We start from the raw sequence: 17,043 nt of genomic DNA on the forward strand, positions 1-17,043 counted from the left end.
TTAAGTGTCTGCTTTGGCACATTTGACATGTCTCTTTTAACACGTTACGAGGTGTCTGAATGCACGTCTCGTTGATCATCAACCCCAGTGGCTTGCCTCGAGTAAGGCGGCTGGCGCGCCTCGACGAGACCAAGGCAATTGCCGAGACGCGCGTGATCCAATGAGCGCCATCCACACAGCCTGGTGCCGAACCCTGACGCATTCACCTGTAGGGGAAAAGGAGGGGTCCAGCCAATGAGAGAGTCCACGCCCGCGCTCGCGATTCGAGTGGCGTCCACCCCAGCGTTATATAAAGGGCGCACCGTTGGGGTGGGATTTTGGGCGCTGTCTGATCGCTGCCGACACCGCACCACTTTCTCCCTGCACACTCGGGACACGCATCCCACTCTGCACCGCCAACCATGTCTTACAGCATCAAGTCCAGTGGTGTGTCCAGCGTGAGCCGCAGCCGCAGTTCTGGCGGAAGCTCCATCAGGATTGGTGGTGGCGGCGGCGGTGGAAGGTCGGGAGGGTTCAGCAGCCATTCCCAAGGCTTCGGCGGCGGCGGTGGAAGTCGCTCCCGCAGCAGCTACAAGTCCGGCGGCAGCAGCTATGGTGGTGGTGGTGGTGGTGGATTCGGGGGGATCTCGGCGTCTTTCTCATCCCAGGTGGCAGCGGGGCCCCCGCCAGAGATCGACCGCAGCATTCTGCCCGTGCGCAACCAGGAGAAGGAGCAGATCAAGGGTCTGAACGACCGCTTCGCCAACTTCATCGATAAGGTGGGTGCGCGCATGCAGGACTCCGTGACTTGAGCGTTGACGTTCATCCGTCTGGCTGGCTGGCTGGCTGCAGAGAGACGACGGAAAGCTTTTGAGATCGCTGCATCGCGGAACTTGTTTTGCTAACTGGTGTCGCAAATGTGATGAATTGCAAAATGTGTGTATTTTTACAGTGATGTTTACATTCTCGTAGTAGCCTGTTGTCACGACAGTAAGTTTGTATGACAGACCTGCAACGTATCTTGGTCTTCGTTTTTCATGTTTTGTTTTAATTGTGGTAACGGGAAGAGTAAATATATACCTAACAAGAACTGTGACAGACACGCGGACAGTAACATAGAGACACGCAAACAAAGATGCCCCGTATCGCCTTAACAGACTAGCACGTAGGCTTTCGCGACCAATATCATTCCAAAAAAATCCTCTTATGAATGCCTTAAGACTGTTGGGGCAAGCGCTGTTAGCGAGCACCTATACACGCAAACGGCCACCACACGCACACGCAGTCACGCCGACGCACGCATGCATATCCATCGAGACGTGCACACACCTGGAGCACTGATCAGACGCGTTCTTCCCACCCGTGCAGGTGCGCTTCCTGGAGCAGCAGAACAAGGTGCTGGAGGCTCAGTGGAGGGCCCTGCAGGAGCGTGGCAGCGGCGGCTCCAACCTGGACTCGCTCTTCGAAGCCTACATCAACGGGCTCAAGCAGCACCTGGATGGGCTCGGCAACGAGAAGCAGCGCCTTCAGGGCGAGCTGCAGCACATGCAGGGCGCTGTCGAAGACTTCAAGGCCAAGTGAGTGAAGGGCGAACGAAGGGCGGCTCGTGGCCGTCACAGGGCAAAGTAGCGTAACGCTCTGCTGAATGCGATGTATCTCACAGGACCGCATATCACGTAACCACAGCATCATTGCATAAGACCACAGACATCCCACGATATCATAAAATAATCTCACAAGACCACAAAGACACCGAACAGAGATCACAAAAGAACATAAATAAATTTCGCCGTGACAATCATTATCAGATAGCAGAACTATATGTATATTAAACTCACGTGTTGGACAGTAATCTGGCTCTGTAGAAGAGTCGTTGCCCAAAACGTTGATCATGTGTATTTTTTCTTACTGTGATTTCACACCAAGCCATTAAGTTTGATCTGTAGGTATCTAGAAATGCAAACCAGTGGCTGCTAGGTACAGTATATACGCATACATGCGTATATACCGGGTATAAAACACTGCCGGGCGTCAAGACGACACTTGCGGCCACATTCAGACTCGGTTGACTCTGCCCAAATCACCTGACTCCAAACCGGCACCAGAGACACGTTGCACCCAATACGTCCCCTCAACGCCTCGAACATCTGTGGGTGCAGATCTTCTCTGCATCCTCAGGTCATAGAGGCTACGGTCGGTTGGAGCGACCGATATTTCCCCCCTTGTAGCCCCCCCTCCCCCGACTCTGGAACTCTATTCCACGAGATATCAGGATCTCTGAGTCTGTGGACATTTAAAAAAAAAACACGTCCTAAAATGTATTTATACACTTCTGTTTATTCACCGACAAATTAATTCAGAAACTGGCTTTGAGAATGTATTTTTTGTTAAATAAGTTATGCTTTATGCTGAGTGTTTGCTACTCCGTCTTGTATAGCGCTTTGCGATCCTTGATAACAAGCGCTTCATAAATGAAATTAGAATTACTATATTCATGCCATAAACTAAATACGCAGACAATACACCTTTTTTAAAATCTGTCCCTTTACACATCCAATCAGCCACACGGCCTTTCGGGAGTGTTTTTTTCTTCTTGTGTTATATCTTAAATCCACGGGAACTTTCTAAATGCAAAAACGTGAAAAGATACGAAAGGTACACGACATGTGCACCCACCCAGGTAGCCTCCAGCAGTAGAATGGCCAAGACCAAAGATGGTATCAGTGCAAATACAATAAAAATACACAATCAGTGCAGAATATCGAACAGCACGTACGTGATAACATAAAGTAAAACACTACGCTTCACGTACAAGTGTAAATTAACAATACGTGGGCGGATAACTTTTAATTAAACAAAAGAACCCCCCCACCCCACACACTTCAGCCGTACATTGAACGCGCATTGACATCGCTCGGTGCCTGTGTACGCGACGTGACCCCTTTCATCGTCCGCGCGTCTCTCGGCGAGCCACACCTTGAGATCCACTTGAGATCTGAAGGGCACGGGGAGCGAGAGAGGGGGGCGGGGTGTTTGAAGCCGGGGTGTGGTCGGCCGTGCCCCTGAGGCCGAAGCTCTCGCTTGTAGAGGAGGGGAGAGGTAGGGCGTTGTCTCGCCCCCCCGTCCCACCGTGCGTTCCTGCTCGAGGACGCTGTAGCGGACGAGTTTCGTCGGATCCAGGAGCCTTCAGATCCCAGTGGTTGGATTCTGGATGGGTGTGGAAGTACGGATGCGCTTTAGGAGCGCGGAGGATGTATGGACTCATCGTAAAAAAACATTTCTCTCGAATTTGACAAAAACGTCTCACGCGCACATGAGATCGTGCGATGCGATCTCGTGTGCGCTGGAGTCGGCACAAATAAGCTGCCGCATTTGGTGAAAAATACATCTCGCAATTTACATCCCTTTGACAATCTACTGCCGAAGGTATTCCCCACGCTGTGTCGGCCATAGAGTTTGACGATTACTCCACCACGCCGGTCAGTCCGAGTTGGTGTCGTCGGGTGCTGGAGGGTGGGGGGATTCACTTGCCACTGATGTTGGCTGTGGCCCGGTTTATATCTCAGTGCGCTGAGATTGATTGTGCATGGAGACTACACGTTTTATTTATAGTTTAGGGAAGATATCTCGGACAAGAGAATTTGCGGATAGGATTAAGGCAGATAAGAAGCGGTGAACTGTATATTAAATGCACGCATGAGATTATATTTGGGTCCATTTGTAGATACCCCAGAGAAAACTACATTCGATTATAATGTCTCTTACATGGTCTCCCACCAATCTCACTCCACTCTAACTCTCTCCTACGCAAGGTTATAGGAGCCAATGTTTTCACAGTGTTCACTCATTTGTTGAGGAATAAAAAGGGAGGGTCATCAGAAATGAGTGCGGTATCTATAAACGAATGATTCAGGATGCCCTAAACTTCGCGACGATCATTAATTACGGTATTCTCCAATTTAGACTTAAAACTTTCGTGACTGCAGGAATTCATATTCTTAAAGTGACGTAGATAGAAAAAAAATCTAAATTCTCTCCACCTGAAGAAGACCGCTTGTGTTGCGATCGAAACGTCGTGGGTTTTTTTTTGCTTTCAATTTAGATTTTTAGTTTTCTATCTACGTGACTTTACCGAAAGAACCAAGAATAATATATTCTCCAAGTTACAAGGCGCATGTTTTTCCCAGTAATTTAAAGCAAAAGTTGGGGTTTTCATCTTATAATCCGGTGTGTGTGTGTGTGATCAGATTTGTGTAACGTTATTGACAACGGGCAACACGTTTGAGATGCGTCTGAGCTGACTTTGAACGCACGGTGCTTTGCAGGTACGAGGAAGAAATTAACACCCGCACCCAGAGAGAAAACGAGTTCGTGGTCGTCAAGAAGGTGAGTGGAGTCCTCACTGCTCGATGTGTGTGCCACGAGCGACCCTATAGGTAGACGTACAGCTCGTTTGTGCTGCCTGTAAAATGTTCTCAGGCATTCTCGACAGCAGGGGCTGTTGTGTACTTGGCACAGCGATCCTAAGAAGTGCACGTGTGACGGTTCTGTGCTGCAGGAAGTCGACGATGCCTTCCTGAACAAGGTGGAGCTGGAGGCCAGGCTGGATGGCCTCAACGACGAAATCGAGTTCCTCAAGAAGATCTTCGCCGAGGTGAAAAAAGAACACCACACTCACAAAAAACATTCACTACATCGACTACGTCCCTAAAGCCCGCGAGCTCAAAGAGCATCGGACGACCACCCTCGTGTCCATTGGCTGCCCTGAACCTGTGGGTTGGAAGGTCCACATTACCACCGTGCAAGGGGCGGGGTGGAAGTCTGTCGATGGAAAGGCCACTGTTGAAATTCTGACAAAGTGGGACAATACGTCGCATATCCGGCCATGACATAGCCGATGAGCTATGAAGTTCTTTTTCACAAGTGTCCAGTTGCATTGTGGAACAGACATTTTCTATAGTTGTTCACATATCCGACCTTTTTGCTTCTCTGCCTATGCCTCAGTTCCCAGTGAGTCGGATATGTGACGTTGTGCTGGAAGGGGGTGGGGGGCTGAGCACGCCCTACTGAAGGCTCAGCCTCCCTTTCAAATTCTTACTCAAAAGTCAATGGATGCCCTGCTGCCTGAGTCAGTGCTGGAAATTCCACCTTCCTATGACGGGGGCAAGTTGATCCAAAGCGCAACCACTATTCGCTTCCCCACATGGTGGTAACGAACTCATGTTACCGATCCTAGAGGGTTAAAGAGCTGAGTCGACCTCCAACCCGGATCCGACATTAGGATCTTCCGATTGATGGTTCAGTGTTCTTCAGTTGCCAGCCACTAACACGAGTTTAACTGTTGTGCCTATCGTGCACCTGTGGTACCGAGCCTACACGACTCAAACTACCTCACCTGTGGGACCTCTGAGACGTTATTATACGTGTCCCACTGGAACACTACGAATCTACGGTGTCCGTCTGTTCTGGGATACGGCGTGAGGGCCAGGGAAGGGGAGGGGCAGTGAGCCCCCCAGAAACGTCAACCGCACCCTCCAACTACAAATTACTTTGCAATACGGCAGTGAATCCTGTGGTTGCCATACATTTTGACTTAAAACATTCGTGACTGCAAGAATTCATATTCTTGGTTCTTTCGGTAAAGTCACATAAATAAATAAAGAAATCCCAAAAAATAAAATAAAATAAAAATATTTTAAATAAAAGTAAAAATAATCAATTGAAAATAATAAAACTGTAGTTGACATTTAATGTATTCAAACGGTAACAAGCATGTATTATTAACACATTATTTTATATTGTTCAAATAAATAAATAAAATATATGTGTGATATCCTTTTACGTCCCACGTATACACAGACTTAACTATGGATGACTTGAGCTATTAAACAGCATTGGTCAGTGGAGAGACGCTGTAGCCAGAGGGAGTGGGTGGTGTGGTTGGAATCCGCAGTGGCCGACCGTGAATTATCATTACCCCCTCGGCTACAGCTCCTGTGCACATAAAAGTTCCTGTTGTTTTCCCCCAATCCATCAGTACTCACCCAGCTCCCACCATCCACATGCCTGCCCAGACCCCCACCCCCACCGCAGACCTCACCCCAACTCCACCAAGGAGTCACTTCACCCCCCCTCCCCCACTCATCCTGCTCGATTGTGCCGCATGTGATCAGGAGCTGCGCCAGCTGGAGTCACAGATCAAGGACACGTCACTGTTCGTGAGCGTGGACACCAGCCGCAACCTGGACGTGGATGGTCTCATCGCTGATGTGCGTGCCCAGTATGAGGCCATGGCCAGGAAGAGCCAGGCAGAAGCTGACGATTTCTACAAGAAGAAGGTAAATGCATGTGTGCTATGTGTTATGCCGGGTGGTGCAGGTGTGTTTGTCTGTGTGCAGTTGTGACACTCCATGAATGTTGACATTGCCAACGTGAGTAAATAACGCTTTTCCTCTGGTGAGAATAACATTTATGAAACGCGTATGCATATTCGTTAACTGAACTGCCTTTCCAGTCATATTCAAAAGATGGATTTGGAATGTATAGTAAGTTTACCATCGTACTTATCATAGCATCTTTAGTGCTGCCACGTTTATGTTTCTCCATTGTGTAATGCTGTGGAGAAGACCTCTTGTGGCCAGGTACATAAACCTCCTGAAATGAAAATGCTCCCATTTGTTAATTGAATTGCAAAAATACCACTTAAGCTATTTGCGCAAACCAGTTAGTGGCACTTGAGAACCAACTAGATGGTGAAAGGTAACAGCTTTTTCACGAGCCATTGTTTACGCGTCAACATGCGACCTCTGCCCCCTGTCGTTGGGAAAAAAACGAATGACAGATCACAGAACTCAGCTCCTCCGCTGGAAAGGGAGACGATGACGTTCGCAACAGCAGGAACGAGATCAACGAACTGAACCGCCAGATGCAGCGCATCAAGGCAGAGATCGAGGCTCTGAAGAAACAGGTACGGCCAGTGGGAGTGGGATGGGTTTGTGAGAACTCCTCGCGAGAGCGGGCCCCACTCGTGGAAAACAGTAAAACGAAAACAATCTTAACAATACTTTCCTTGCTCATTCATCATCAGTAGCCGTGGTCAATCCATTGCTGGATGAAGACCTCCCCAAGCCGCCGCCGCCTACTCCTCTCGCAATCTCACGATGTCAAAAAAAATACACCAAGCACCTTTACACAAACTGATTTCATCACTCCAACTCCTCGACGGACGTGCTGTGCTCGATGCACGCTCTCCCAGATGCGCTCTGCTCACTGCAAAGATTATTAAACTTCCATCATAAGTGTACCCTGCACCCCCCTGCCTCCACGACTCCCCCCCCCCCATGCCCCCTCCCACCTGCGGGATTCCAAATCCACAAATCGCCACTGGGCACTTCACGTGTGCGGACTTGCCGTGAAATATGAACGCCAGGCATTGTACAAACATTGGCTCACTTGCCTGTTTTTTCACGCAACCAATGAGTCTTTATTTATGCAACCCACTTCAAAGCAATAAAGAGTGCTTTATATAAAACAACATTTACACGAATGCCCAACACTTAGAAGATATGAAATACAGTACTGTACAATGCATTTAGTCTAAAATAAAGCACTGTACCCGAGGGCCTTGGCAATATGATTTCAAACTATACAAAAACTTAGATTCGTAATAAAGACCAGATAATTTAACAACATTATTGGGTAGAGTTGGTATACGTAACATCGTCTATTTGTGTGGCCATTAATACTCTTTTTTGAAGCCCTAAACAAAGCTTGAATATGCATGCATAAGCACATGCTTCCCCACTTAAAATTGGTCATTGCATCTAACCTCTGGAAGCACGGGCACTTGTTAGCGAAAACTGCAAGCTTCGAAAATGCAATTTGCACTTGACATTTTCAAAATATAGCAGGCTGCTTCAGATATTCGCACAGGAGGAATGTTTAAAATGCAATTTAAGTCGTCGTAGAGAACAAAGGTTACATCTCATCATTTTAATTGTTGGCCTCTGGCTTGTTGAATGGTAAAACTTTAGGCAAACGTGTGCCGAGTAAAACTGTAGAGTAAAATGTTAAGTGCCAAGGTTTTAGAACCCGGCACGGCAGTAGAAACAATGGACCAGTTTCATTAAATTCCCACCCCCGCCTGTGTCTACCCATCAGTAACAAAGCGATGTGCCACAGTTACCTTGGTCGACCGGCAGGTTGCACGTGATGGTGTAGAGTGTGGCTACTCTCACCTCTTCCAATTACGTCTGGTCAGCGTGGAAGTGTGGGCTCAAAATACCCACTTAGAGTCGCTCCCGAGAGCTCGTTCTGGTGGGAAGCCCTTCCGTACGTATGCATGTGTATTGTGGGACCTGTTTTTGTTGAGCTTCTATTTTTCACACGTTGAACTTCTTGCGCGCCGTACCCACGGCGTTGAGATAACGTCTGCACGTTGTGTTTTCTCGCTTCGCGTGCACAGCGCGCCCAGCTGGAGGCAGCCATCTCGGAGGCGGAGGGCCGCGGGGAGATGTCCATCAAGGAGGCGAAGGAGACCATCGCCCGCCTGGAGGAGGAGCTGCACAAGGCCAAGCAGCAGATGGCGCAGCACGTGCGCGAGTACCAGGAGCTCATGAACGTCAAGCTGGCTCTGGACATCGAGATCGCCACCTACCGCAAGCTGCTGGAGGGAGAGGAGTCCAGGTGGGCGGAGGAGAAACTTTGTTGTCGAAGCTCAGCGGTCCATTTGCGAAGGGTGGGGATGACTGTGGGGAGTGGGTGCTGCGGTAATGATCGTTCCGGGCACCAGGGCTGATTCAAGGCTCTTGGTCTGGGTGTTTAGGATAGACCCGGCTTGAGTTTTCTGCAGAGCTGATAAACCGTATATTGAGCGCAGCAAATGAATGCTTCGCGAGCAGTTAGCCAAACAAGCATATGTCTAATTAATGTAAATTAGTGTATCTCTTTTGCAGGCGGTACATTTGCAAAAAACATATTAAATTCGTTTGTTGCAGTAGTAGGTGTGGTCCAGAATACATTGCTTGTCAATTACCCTGGCAATGCAGTGCATACTCCTTCAGTCTGGTATTGATGTTGCAATACCAGACAAAGCGAGTGGACATTACCTTGGTATTGTGGACATTACCCTGGTATTGTGGATTTGACCCTGGTATTGTGGATTTGACCCTGACACTCTAGTATCTTGGATTCCATTCCGCTAATGTGGTATCGTGAACATAGCTCTGCCGTGACACTGGTCTTCCGATGCTGTCCTTTTTCTTTCGGGCCGGCACGCGCAGGCTGAATGCCGTTGCGTCCGGCATTGCCAACCTTGCCGGGGCCATGAGCGGAGGCGGCGGCGGTGGCTACGGCTTCTCAAGCGGTGGTGGTGGCGGCGGCGGCGGCAGTAGCTACGGCTTCTCAAGCGGTGGTGGTGGCGGCGGCGGCGGGTCAGGTGAGCGCTTCGATAATTTTGACTGCTATAAAAGTCCACGTGATAAGCCACTTCGTTGGACGATCATTTGTGTCCAGGTCGCTTCCGAAGTTGAGCTATATTGCCCACACCTTGCCCGATGAAATCAAAATACTTTCGTTTTATACTTTTAGCGTCTCTCTTTCTCTCATTGGTCGGAACGGTTCACCAAGCGCATGAATATTACCGGCACGACTCCCGTCGTATTTTTACTGACTTTTACGACGACCACGGCGGCATAGGTTTGCATGGTCGTGCTGTGTAGCTCTCAAATGTGGTTTTGCGTTGTCGCGTGTCGTTTGGCACCATGTCTGACGTTTCACTCCATGTGCTGAGGCTTCCTCAGCTCCTTTTCCCAGCACTTGAGGCGAACTGTCAGGCATCGTGCCGAAAAACACGTGGATAAAACTGGAAAGCACTTAGGAGAACTTTGCAGCCTTTTCTTTGGTTGGAGCATGTGTTTTTTATGGTGTTATTTTAACTTGCGGAACATTGTACCTTAACGTAAGCGAAAGCATTTTATGATCCAGAAATGATAACTGCTATGCCAAGCACTTGCGTTTACTTATATAGCCACCTATCAGTGATGCCTGTCATACGTAGGGACATTCTAGCGCTTGAAATGTGTTTGCTGCGTCATATACTTTTAACGAGTGATTTCATTTAAGACATATCGTTCTTTCCTAAGCTCAACGTATCTTTCCCGTCGTAACTGTTTCATCTATTTTTTCGCCTGCCGCAAACCAGAAGTGCAACTCAATGCATCCTCTGACGTGCCGGCGCGGTGCCTTTGCGTCTTCCTTTTCCCCAGGATTCAGCTACGAGTCCTCCAGTATGAGCAGCAAGAGGAGCTACTAAAGCGACACTCAACAAGAACATCAACAACGAAAGTGTCCGTACCAGCCAATGCTCCCCAACTGACACCGGTGGTCGCCTGTGCTCGTTTTTACAAAAGGTCGTTGCATGGGTATAGTGGCCGTCGGAAGGCATAACATTTTTACTGCATGTGTATCCTTAAGTGACAGTAAAGAAAATGGGTGGCGGGTTGTGAGACTTGGAAGAGGGCGTCGTAATTGGGTCCACAAATTTGCTGGTCTTGGCGTGTAGGGAAAAGCTTTGTACGTTTTCTAATAAGCCTGATGTTCTCCGATCTTTCACGCTGTTGGCCACTATCTCTGCATGCACCCTTTTTAATAGAAAGAATAAAGAAACACTCCTGGTACTTAACGACGCGTGTTTGTGCTCAACTCTGGGTGTGATTGCTGTGTGAGATCCGGGCGTCAGTGGGCACGATCGTTTATTCGCACATTGCACTGGCAGTAGCAATGATAATAATACAGGCAGGGAGTCGCAGGAGACATCCAATCATAACACCGTGATCAATCCACTGCATCTCGCACGATCCTGTAATGTAATAATCCACCTCGGAATACATCAAATAAATAACCTAAATGGTTAGCAAATGTTTCATGTTTAATGTCTTCCTATTTCTGGACACATGGTCTCATTACAGTCCGTCCATTTGAAGCATACTTTTACACATTAGTTATTTTAACCTATATATTTTTGTGTAAATACTGGCCACACAAACACTACAACATTCAACATCGATATAATACATACTCTACGTAAAGTTAGTATTGGTATTCATTATAAGGATCAAATACTGATGTCAATTATAATGGTATTCAAGAAGCGAAGTAAATCAGAAAATTTGCACATTACAGCTGTCAAGTATGTCAAGTATGAGCTTATAACGAGATACATTAAAAAGCCGCGATTATTATTGAGATTTAGTTCCCCAATAATTATGACCTGGAGGTTGGTTGCGCTCAACCTAAGGTTGTAATGTTTTAAGTCTCCTACAAAACACTTACAAATGTATACGATGCTCACAATCATGCGGAGTGTGACGCGATTAGCACGGTTGGCTACGTACGGTGCAAAAGAAGTTCAACGATTAGAAAGCGAGTGATGCCTGCTGCCAGTTATATTACACGCACTCTTAGGTGGGTGTAGCACTGTTGGCAAAGTGATACACATTTGGGCAAACTATACTTTCGTTACTAAAACACCTTGACTCTACTAAGATGCATAAACGCACAATTCATATCACATTTTGACGTTGAGCAGAACAATGGGGGTCATCAACACCACCAAACCGTGGCACCAAAGCAAATCATCAACTTAGAACCAGGGCCATTGAATGGATCAGAAAACCTCGACATTAATTTATCACAGTTGTTGTTGTTGTTCCAAAAATCAGTTGCTTATCTCTCCAAAATGCCACACGAAATGAAGAATTTCACAATGGAGAAGCTGGCGACAACACCGCATATGCCAAATGCTGCTGCAATGTATCTGCTAATAGACATGCCACAACTGACCTTAAGGTTAAATGAAAAAAGACAAGCATTTAATTGAAGTCATCACCAGCTCTACAATTCTTTATTTTATTTATTCAACTGACCCAGACCAAATGGTTAACTTTGAGTGCCATCTGTGGTGGCAATATTTGTTGCCTTTATGCATTTGTGTGGTCTTCCATCACGAGCAGCCATGGTCGATCTCCTGCTGGATGAACGCCTCTCCAAGCCGCCGCCACATCACACGATGCTGCGACGAAATAATCCACCGAGTACCTGCCGAGAAGCTGATGTCATCACTCCTACGTGGACGTTGCCACTCCCATCGTCATCATTATTCTTGATGAACGGCCAACATCCCATCAAGCAGTCGTGTCCTGCCAAAGACCACTTACTTTTGTTGACAGTTAGAATGGTTAGACTTGGTCATTAACCTGCTTTTTTCGCAATGTAATTCCAACCGTGCAATTTCCCATGCTTCCCCATACTTATCGAGTTTTTTTTTCTCTCAACATGTTTTATTGCTTTTAATGACTGTGTTTCGGAATTGATAACAAAAAAAAGTATGGCGAATAAGCGTCTGGTCACGGTGCCTATTATCCTGCTCCTCGTTGACTAGAGGAGGCGGATCAACATCGTGAAACTCCCAAACTCGTCGAGGTGCCAGTTTGTCTCGTGGGGTGGGGTTGCTTGTCCAGATGTCACTACGTGGAGGGGCTGGAGCAGGACAGGAATTGCTTCACTGAGCACTCGCTACTGATGTTAGCCGTGGCCAGGAATTAAACTCAGTTCATCAATACTCTTTGATTCTTTCGGTAAAGTCACGTAGGTATAAAATAAAATAAATCACGACGTTTCGGGCGCAACACAAGCGTCCATCATCAGGTGGGAAAGCATGGTCTGCTGTTGAGGCAGACTGTTTTAAAACGTGACTTTACCGAAAGAACCCAAAGAGTATGGATTCCTGCAGTCACGAAAGCTTCAAATCAGTTCATCAAGTTTCATAGTAGAACAGAGTAAATCACAATAGCATAACAGGAATTTGAAGCACCGAAGATTCATCTCATATGTTTACCAAGTGCTGCTCTGATCTAATCCGCGGACTAGTTCAGTACTAACTTGGCTTAGAGAAGGGGGCGCTATCACAACTAGTGTTTCCAACAGAGTGATGTCATTATATAGCGATTTAGTTGGCGGGAGGGGGGGGGGAGTTCCTCGCGACAAATTGTTGCCAAAGTTGCCAGCGACGCATCGAAACTATTCTTTTTTGGGGGACCAGGGCATGCTGCAGAATTAGGAGCGATTCCATGTGCGTATTAACGACCCTCTATCAGTTTACCGCTTTGCAATACGCCGGTGTATTGTCTAGCGACATCGTTGACGACTGCATACGGTCTCATCTGGTGACTTTTTTTCGGTTCGCTCGGCGACACTCAAAAGAGTCGTGCTTACGACGACACGCCGTCTCGTGCCCAACCACAACGCCGTTCGGCATGATGTCCCACGTGTGGTGGAAGCTTCTTCGGGCACTCAAGAAAGCTCACGGCGCCCGGAGCGAAACGTCAGACGTCATTCTAGAAGTGCACGGAACGACGTCGGGAGGAAGTCTTGTTCAGTATCTCTCATCTTTCAATCATCACTCGCGTGGTTATGGGCGCGGCTCCATCCTCCCTCGTCCACCGCAGTCGCACTCCTTGGGGACACCTGTGCTGCACACCACTCTAATTTCCACTCTTGAAATCGGCCCCTCCTTTTTATATTCATATAAAAAAAAAACTAAAAACTGTACTCAACAAAGACATCTTGGTTGGAAGTGAAGTGAGGATGGTGGTCGTGGAAAATGGCCGGGTCACCGCGCTTAATGATTTAAAAAACACGAGGTTGTGTTAAGGCTATAATCATCTGACAAACGCCTCATTGTTATTGGAGTGCTGTGCATTATTCGTGTCGGCGCCTTCGAGTCTGACCAATTCGGACCTGTTTAGCAAAGTTAGTTGTGTGCTCGGACATGATACGTCGCTGGAAGAGATGATTTATAATGATGATGGTCGATACGTTGATTAGGAATAGATGATGATGATCGATACGTGTATTAAGAATAGACGATGATGGTCGATACGTGGATTAATAACGACTGGGTGGCAGCCAGGAGATGGAACGCATCTGAGCGGACATTTGACGAACATCTAGTGAAATCGGATAGTGTTCAGGTGCCGAGTGCATTCTAACATTGCAGGATTGTAATAGATGGTGGCAGTTGGAGGAGGCATTCATCCAGCAGTGGATTGATAATGCCTGATGATTGGTGGTGACCAAATCACTTCGAAAGCCAAGCATGGCAGGATCGTGCATGGATGGTTGACCACCATGTACAAAAGCAGGCTGCTGTGGAGGCTACGTGGCGGGGCTTCAGAGTTCAGTGCAGACAATGTCCCCTTCACCACCAGCCCGCACTGAAGAGCGTGAGTGAAGTATGGTGTAATGACAGTAAAGTCAGCCTGCGGTGGGAGTGGACAAGTGGCCACCGGAGGTAATGACAGGGGAGTCAGCCTGCAGTGCGAATGCGCTAGTGGCCACAGGAGGTAATGACAGGGGAGTCAGCCTGCAATGCGAAGGGATTAGTGGCCACGGGAGGTAATGACAGGGGAATCAGCCTGCAATAAGAAGGGACTAGTGGCCACGGGAGGAAATGACAGGGGAGTCAGCCTGCAATGCGAAGGGACTAGTGGCCACGGGAGGAAATGACAGGGGAGTTAGCCTGCAGTGTGAATGGGCTAGTGGCCATGGGAGGTAATGCCAGGGGAGTCAGCTTGCAGTACAAGTGGACGGCAGAGTCTGCTGGTGGAGCGAGCGTCTAGAGCCAGCGAGAAGGTTCGGGAAGGGTGGCGTGGCCTCGGTCCGTATATAAGGGAGATGCGCGGGAGACTCGGGGCTGTTGCAGTGGGGTCTCCGCCTGTTCGAGTGAACGTGTCTCATCAATAAAGAAACCATCTCAATACAAGGGTGTCAAGTAGTCATTGCACATGTACACGGGAGAGCTTGTGCATTGCACGGTTGATGTTTCTCAACACGGAGCAGACGCAAAGGGAAACGAGACGGCATTCGTCATCCTATTATACGCTTTAGATGAGTACGATTATGTGGCTGCTTTAAATGTCTACACGACAAGCCACTTCAGTTGTGCTATCATTTGTGGCCAGGTCGCTTCTGAAAAAGAAGCTCATAGCTCAGTGGGCTTTACCTGGTAATATAAACAGATTTTTTTTTGTGATTTGAATACCTTTCCTATACTTTGCACTCCTATCGTGTTTTCCTACTGTTGTAACTTTCTGACCCGCCCCTACTGGACATCTGTGAATAAAGAGCTTTATAGCTTATCGGATTCCTCCAATATACATAAAAATTCTGATTCTGTTGGCCCTAAAGGAATATTTCTGATAGACATGTAACAACAGATTAGTCATAGATAAACAGACCTCCGTTCATGCATTTCCACAAACATGCGTGTTGAACGTCTTTCGCACCCTACGTCGTAGCCAACCGTGCCAATCGGAGGTGCGGGAACCTCAAGAGGCAGGTTCGCTCGCACACACACGATGGGGCATCGGGACTTGAGAGGTGGGTAGCGAGGTGCACTTTTGAGGTCTTGGTTGATGATGGGTTGGGTTGGTTGTTGTTGGAAAGAAGACACGCGAGAATGGAACCCTGCATTTTCGCTCCGCGTACGGCTATTGTGAGTGGTTTATCATAGAGGTGTTTGGCTTAGGTCGCGTACATATACATTTGGCGACAGCCAGATTTGTGGCCGCCGACTGATGATGCATTTTGTACTTACTGGCGAAACGTTGTACTCGTATTCTAAATGTTTTGCGTTTACTCTCCAACACACACCGGGTGTGCGGAAGTAGTCACTAATCGGCACGTTTTGTGCACGTGACAACCCTTACTAATTGTTTGTGTGTCGGGTGGCGGCGGGTTTAACGACGCATTTATATTTTCGCGACATAACCCAAAAATCTGTGTTATGCTATTGTGATTGGTTACGCAACCCCTTGAACCACTAGAGGTCACTATATTATTTCGCCATTCGGTATGATACAAAAAAATGTAAACCGCTATTGAATCGCAACCCCGAAGTATGGAAATTCGTTTGAATCGCGATAGGGACTGAATTAAGAGAAAATATAATATGATGATGATGCATCTTGTATAAAATATTGTAATTTTATTTCAGCCCTTCGTCAATCCACTGCTGGACAAAGACCCTCCCGCCAGTGTGCCGAAAGAGTAGAGTAATGGCGTTTAATAACTGCTTATTACCTGCTATGACATGAATCGTAAACATTCAATTTAACAAAAGCCGAAACTAACGCATGGATGCATGTTGGGAATTGTCAATGGGAGACGGAGAGATGAACACATAGGTCAGAGAATAAGTGCATATTATAGACATATTGATTGTCAAAATCGGCTTGATCAGGTCACGTCCTTTAGAAGGGGTGATGGATGGCTCGTGGTGGAGACTGATTATGGAGTGGCAGCCAAAGTAAGGGAAGTAATCCATGAGTAGGATTATAGTGAAGCAATCCAAGACAGCGAGCAGGTGAATTGCTTCACTATTCTGGCAAATCGCCCGATGATGCTGGATGTAATTACCAGCGAAACGTCGTACTACTCAAATTGTAGATGTTGTGGATTTAGGCTCCAACACACCGGTGGGCTGAAGTCGTAACTATTGGGCGTTTTAGTTTACGTGACAAATTCCTTACTAATTGGCTGTGTCGGATGGTGGATGGTTTTGACACGTTTATACTTACGCGATCTAACCGAAACAAAAACCTTTACTATGAATAATATTGGTCGCGAAAGCCTACGTGTTAAACTGGAGTGAGATGGATTACAGCATGGCAATTCCATGAGGGGTCCCGAAAATACTTCTGGGCTCTAATCTAGCAGTTGCTCGATCAGGGCTGGTGATGATTACTCGATTACTATTTAAAATCAAATCTCAACTGAGCAGGATCGGTTCGACTGACGGAGTATCATCGTCTCCGTGCAATCGTGGATCGGACCGGCTTCGTTAGGAATGGGATTTTTAAAAATACTATCTGGGGCAATATGATCAAATTTAAACCGCCCACAACAAACCGTGTTCGCCAGTCATGCACACCCAGGCCGCGTCTCGGGCAGTCTGGCACGGGGTTGGAGCTTCGTCGTAACGAGAGACAGCGAGACTTTAAACTC

The 17,043-nt window shown here is 47.5% G+C and overlaps 1 protein-coding gene across 1 annotated transcript; it reads left to right on the top strand.

Annotated features, from left to right (window-relative positions):
* Positions 1-233: 233 nt before the first annotated feature.
* LOC144726206 (keratin, type II cytoskeletal 8-like) lies at positions 234-10,660 on the top strand. The gene is made up of 9 exons (XM_078604714.1): positions 234-758; positions 1,348-1,556; positions 4,305-4,365; positions 4,538-4,633; positions 6,153-6,317; positions 6,821-6,946; positions 8,444-8,664; positions 9,261-9,415; positions 10,245-10,660. The coding sequence occupies exons 1-9, from the start codon at positions 402-404 to the stop codon at positions 10,289-10,291; spliced, it is 1,437 nt and encodes a 478-aa protein (XP_078460840.1). The 5' UTR covers positions 234-401; the 3' UTR covers positions 10,292-10,660.
* The last annotated feature ends 6,383 nt before the right edge of the window (positions 10,661-17,043 follow it).

Source organism: Lampetra planeri, chromosome 2, assembly GCF_965212315.1.
Source record: "Lampetra planeri chromosome 2, kcLamPlan1.2.h2, whole genome shotgun sequence".
Taxonomy (NCBI): domain Eukaryota; kingdom Metazoa; phylum Chordata; class Hyperoartia; order Petromyzontiformes; family Petromyzontidae; genus Lampetra; species Lampetra planeri.

What these genes read in the sequence shown, in the direction of transcription:
- LOC144726206 (XM_078604714.1), top strand. Translation starts at nt 402, where the DNA reads ATGTCTTACAGCATCAAGTCCAGTGGTGTGTCCAGCGTGAGCCGCAGC. An exon ending in AGTTCGTGGTCGTCAAGAAG is followed by an intron (nt 4,366 to 4,537) that starts GTGAGTGGAGTC and finishes TCTGTGCTGCAG; the next exon opens with GAAGTCGACGATGCCTTCCT. An exon ending in TCGAGGCTCTGAAGAAACAG is followed by an intron (nt 6,947 to 8,443) that starts GTACGGCCAGTG and finishes TCGCGTGCACAG; the next exon opens with CGCGCCCAGCTGGAGGCAGC.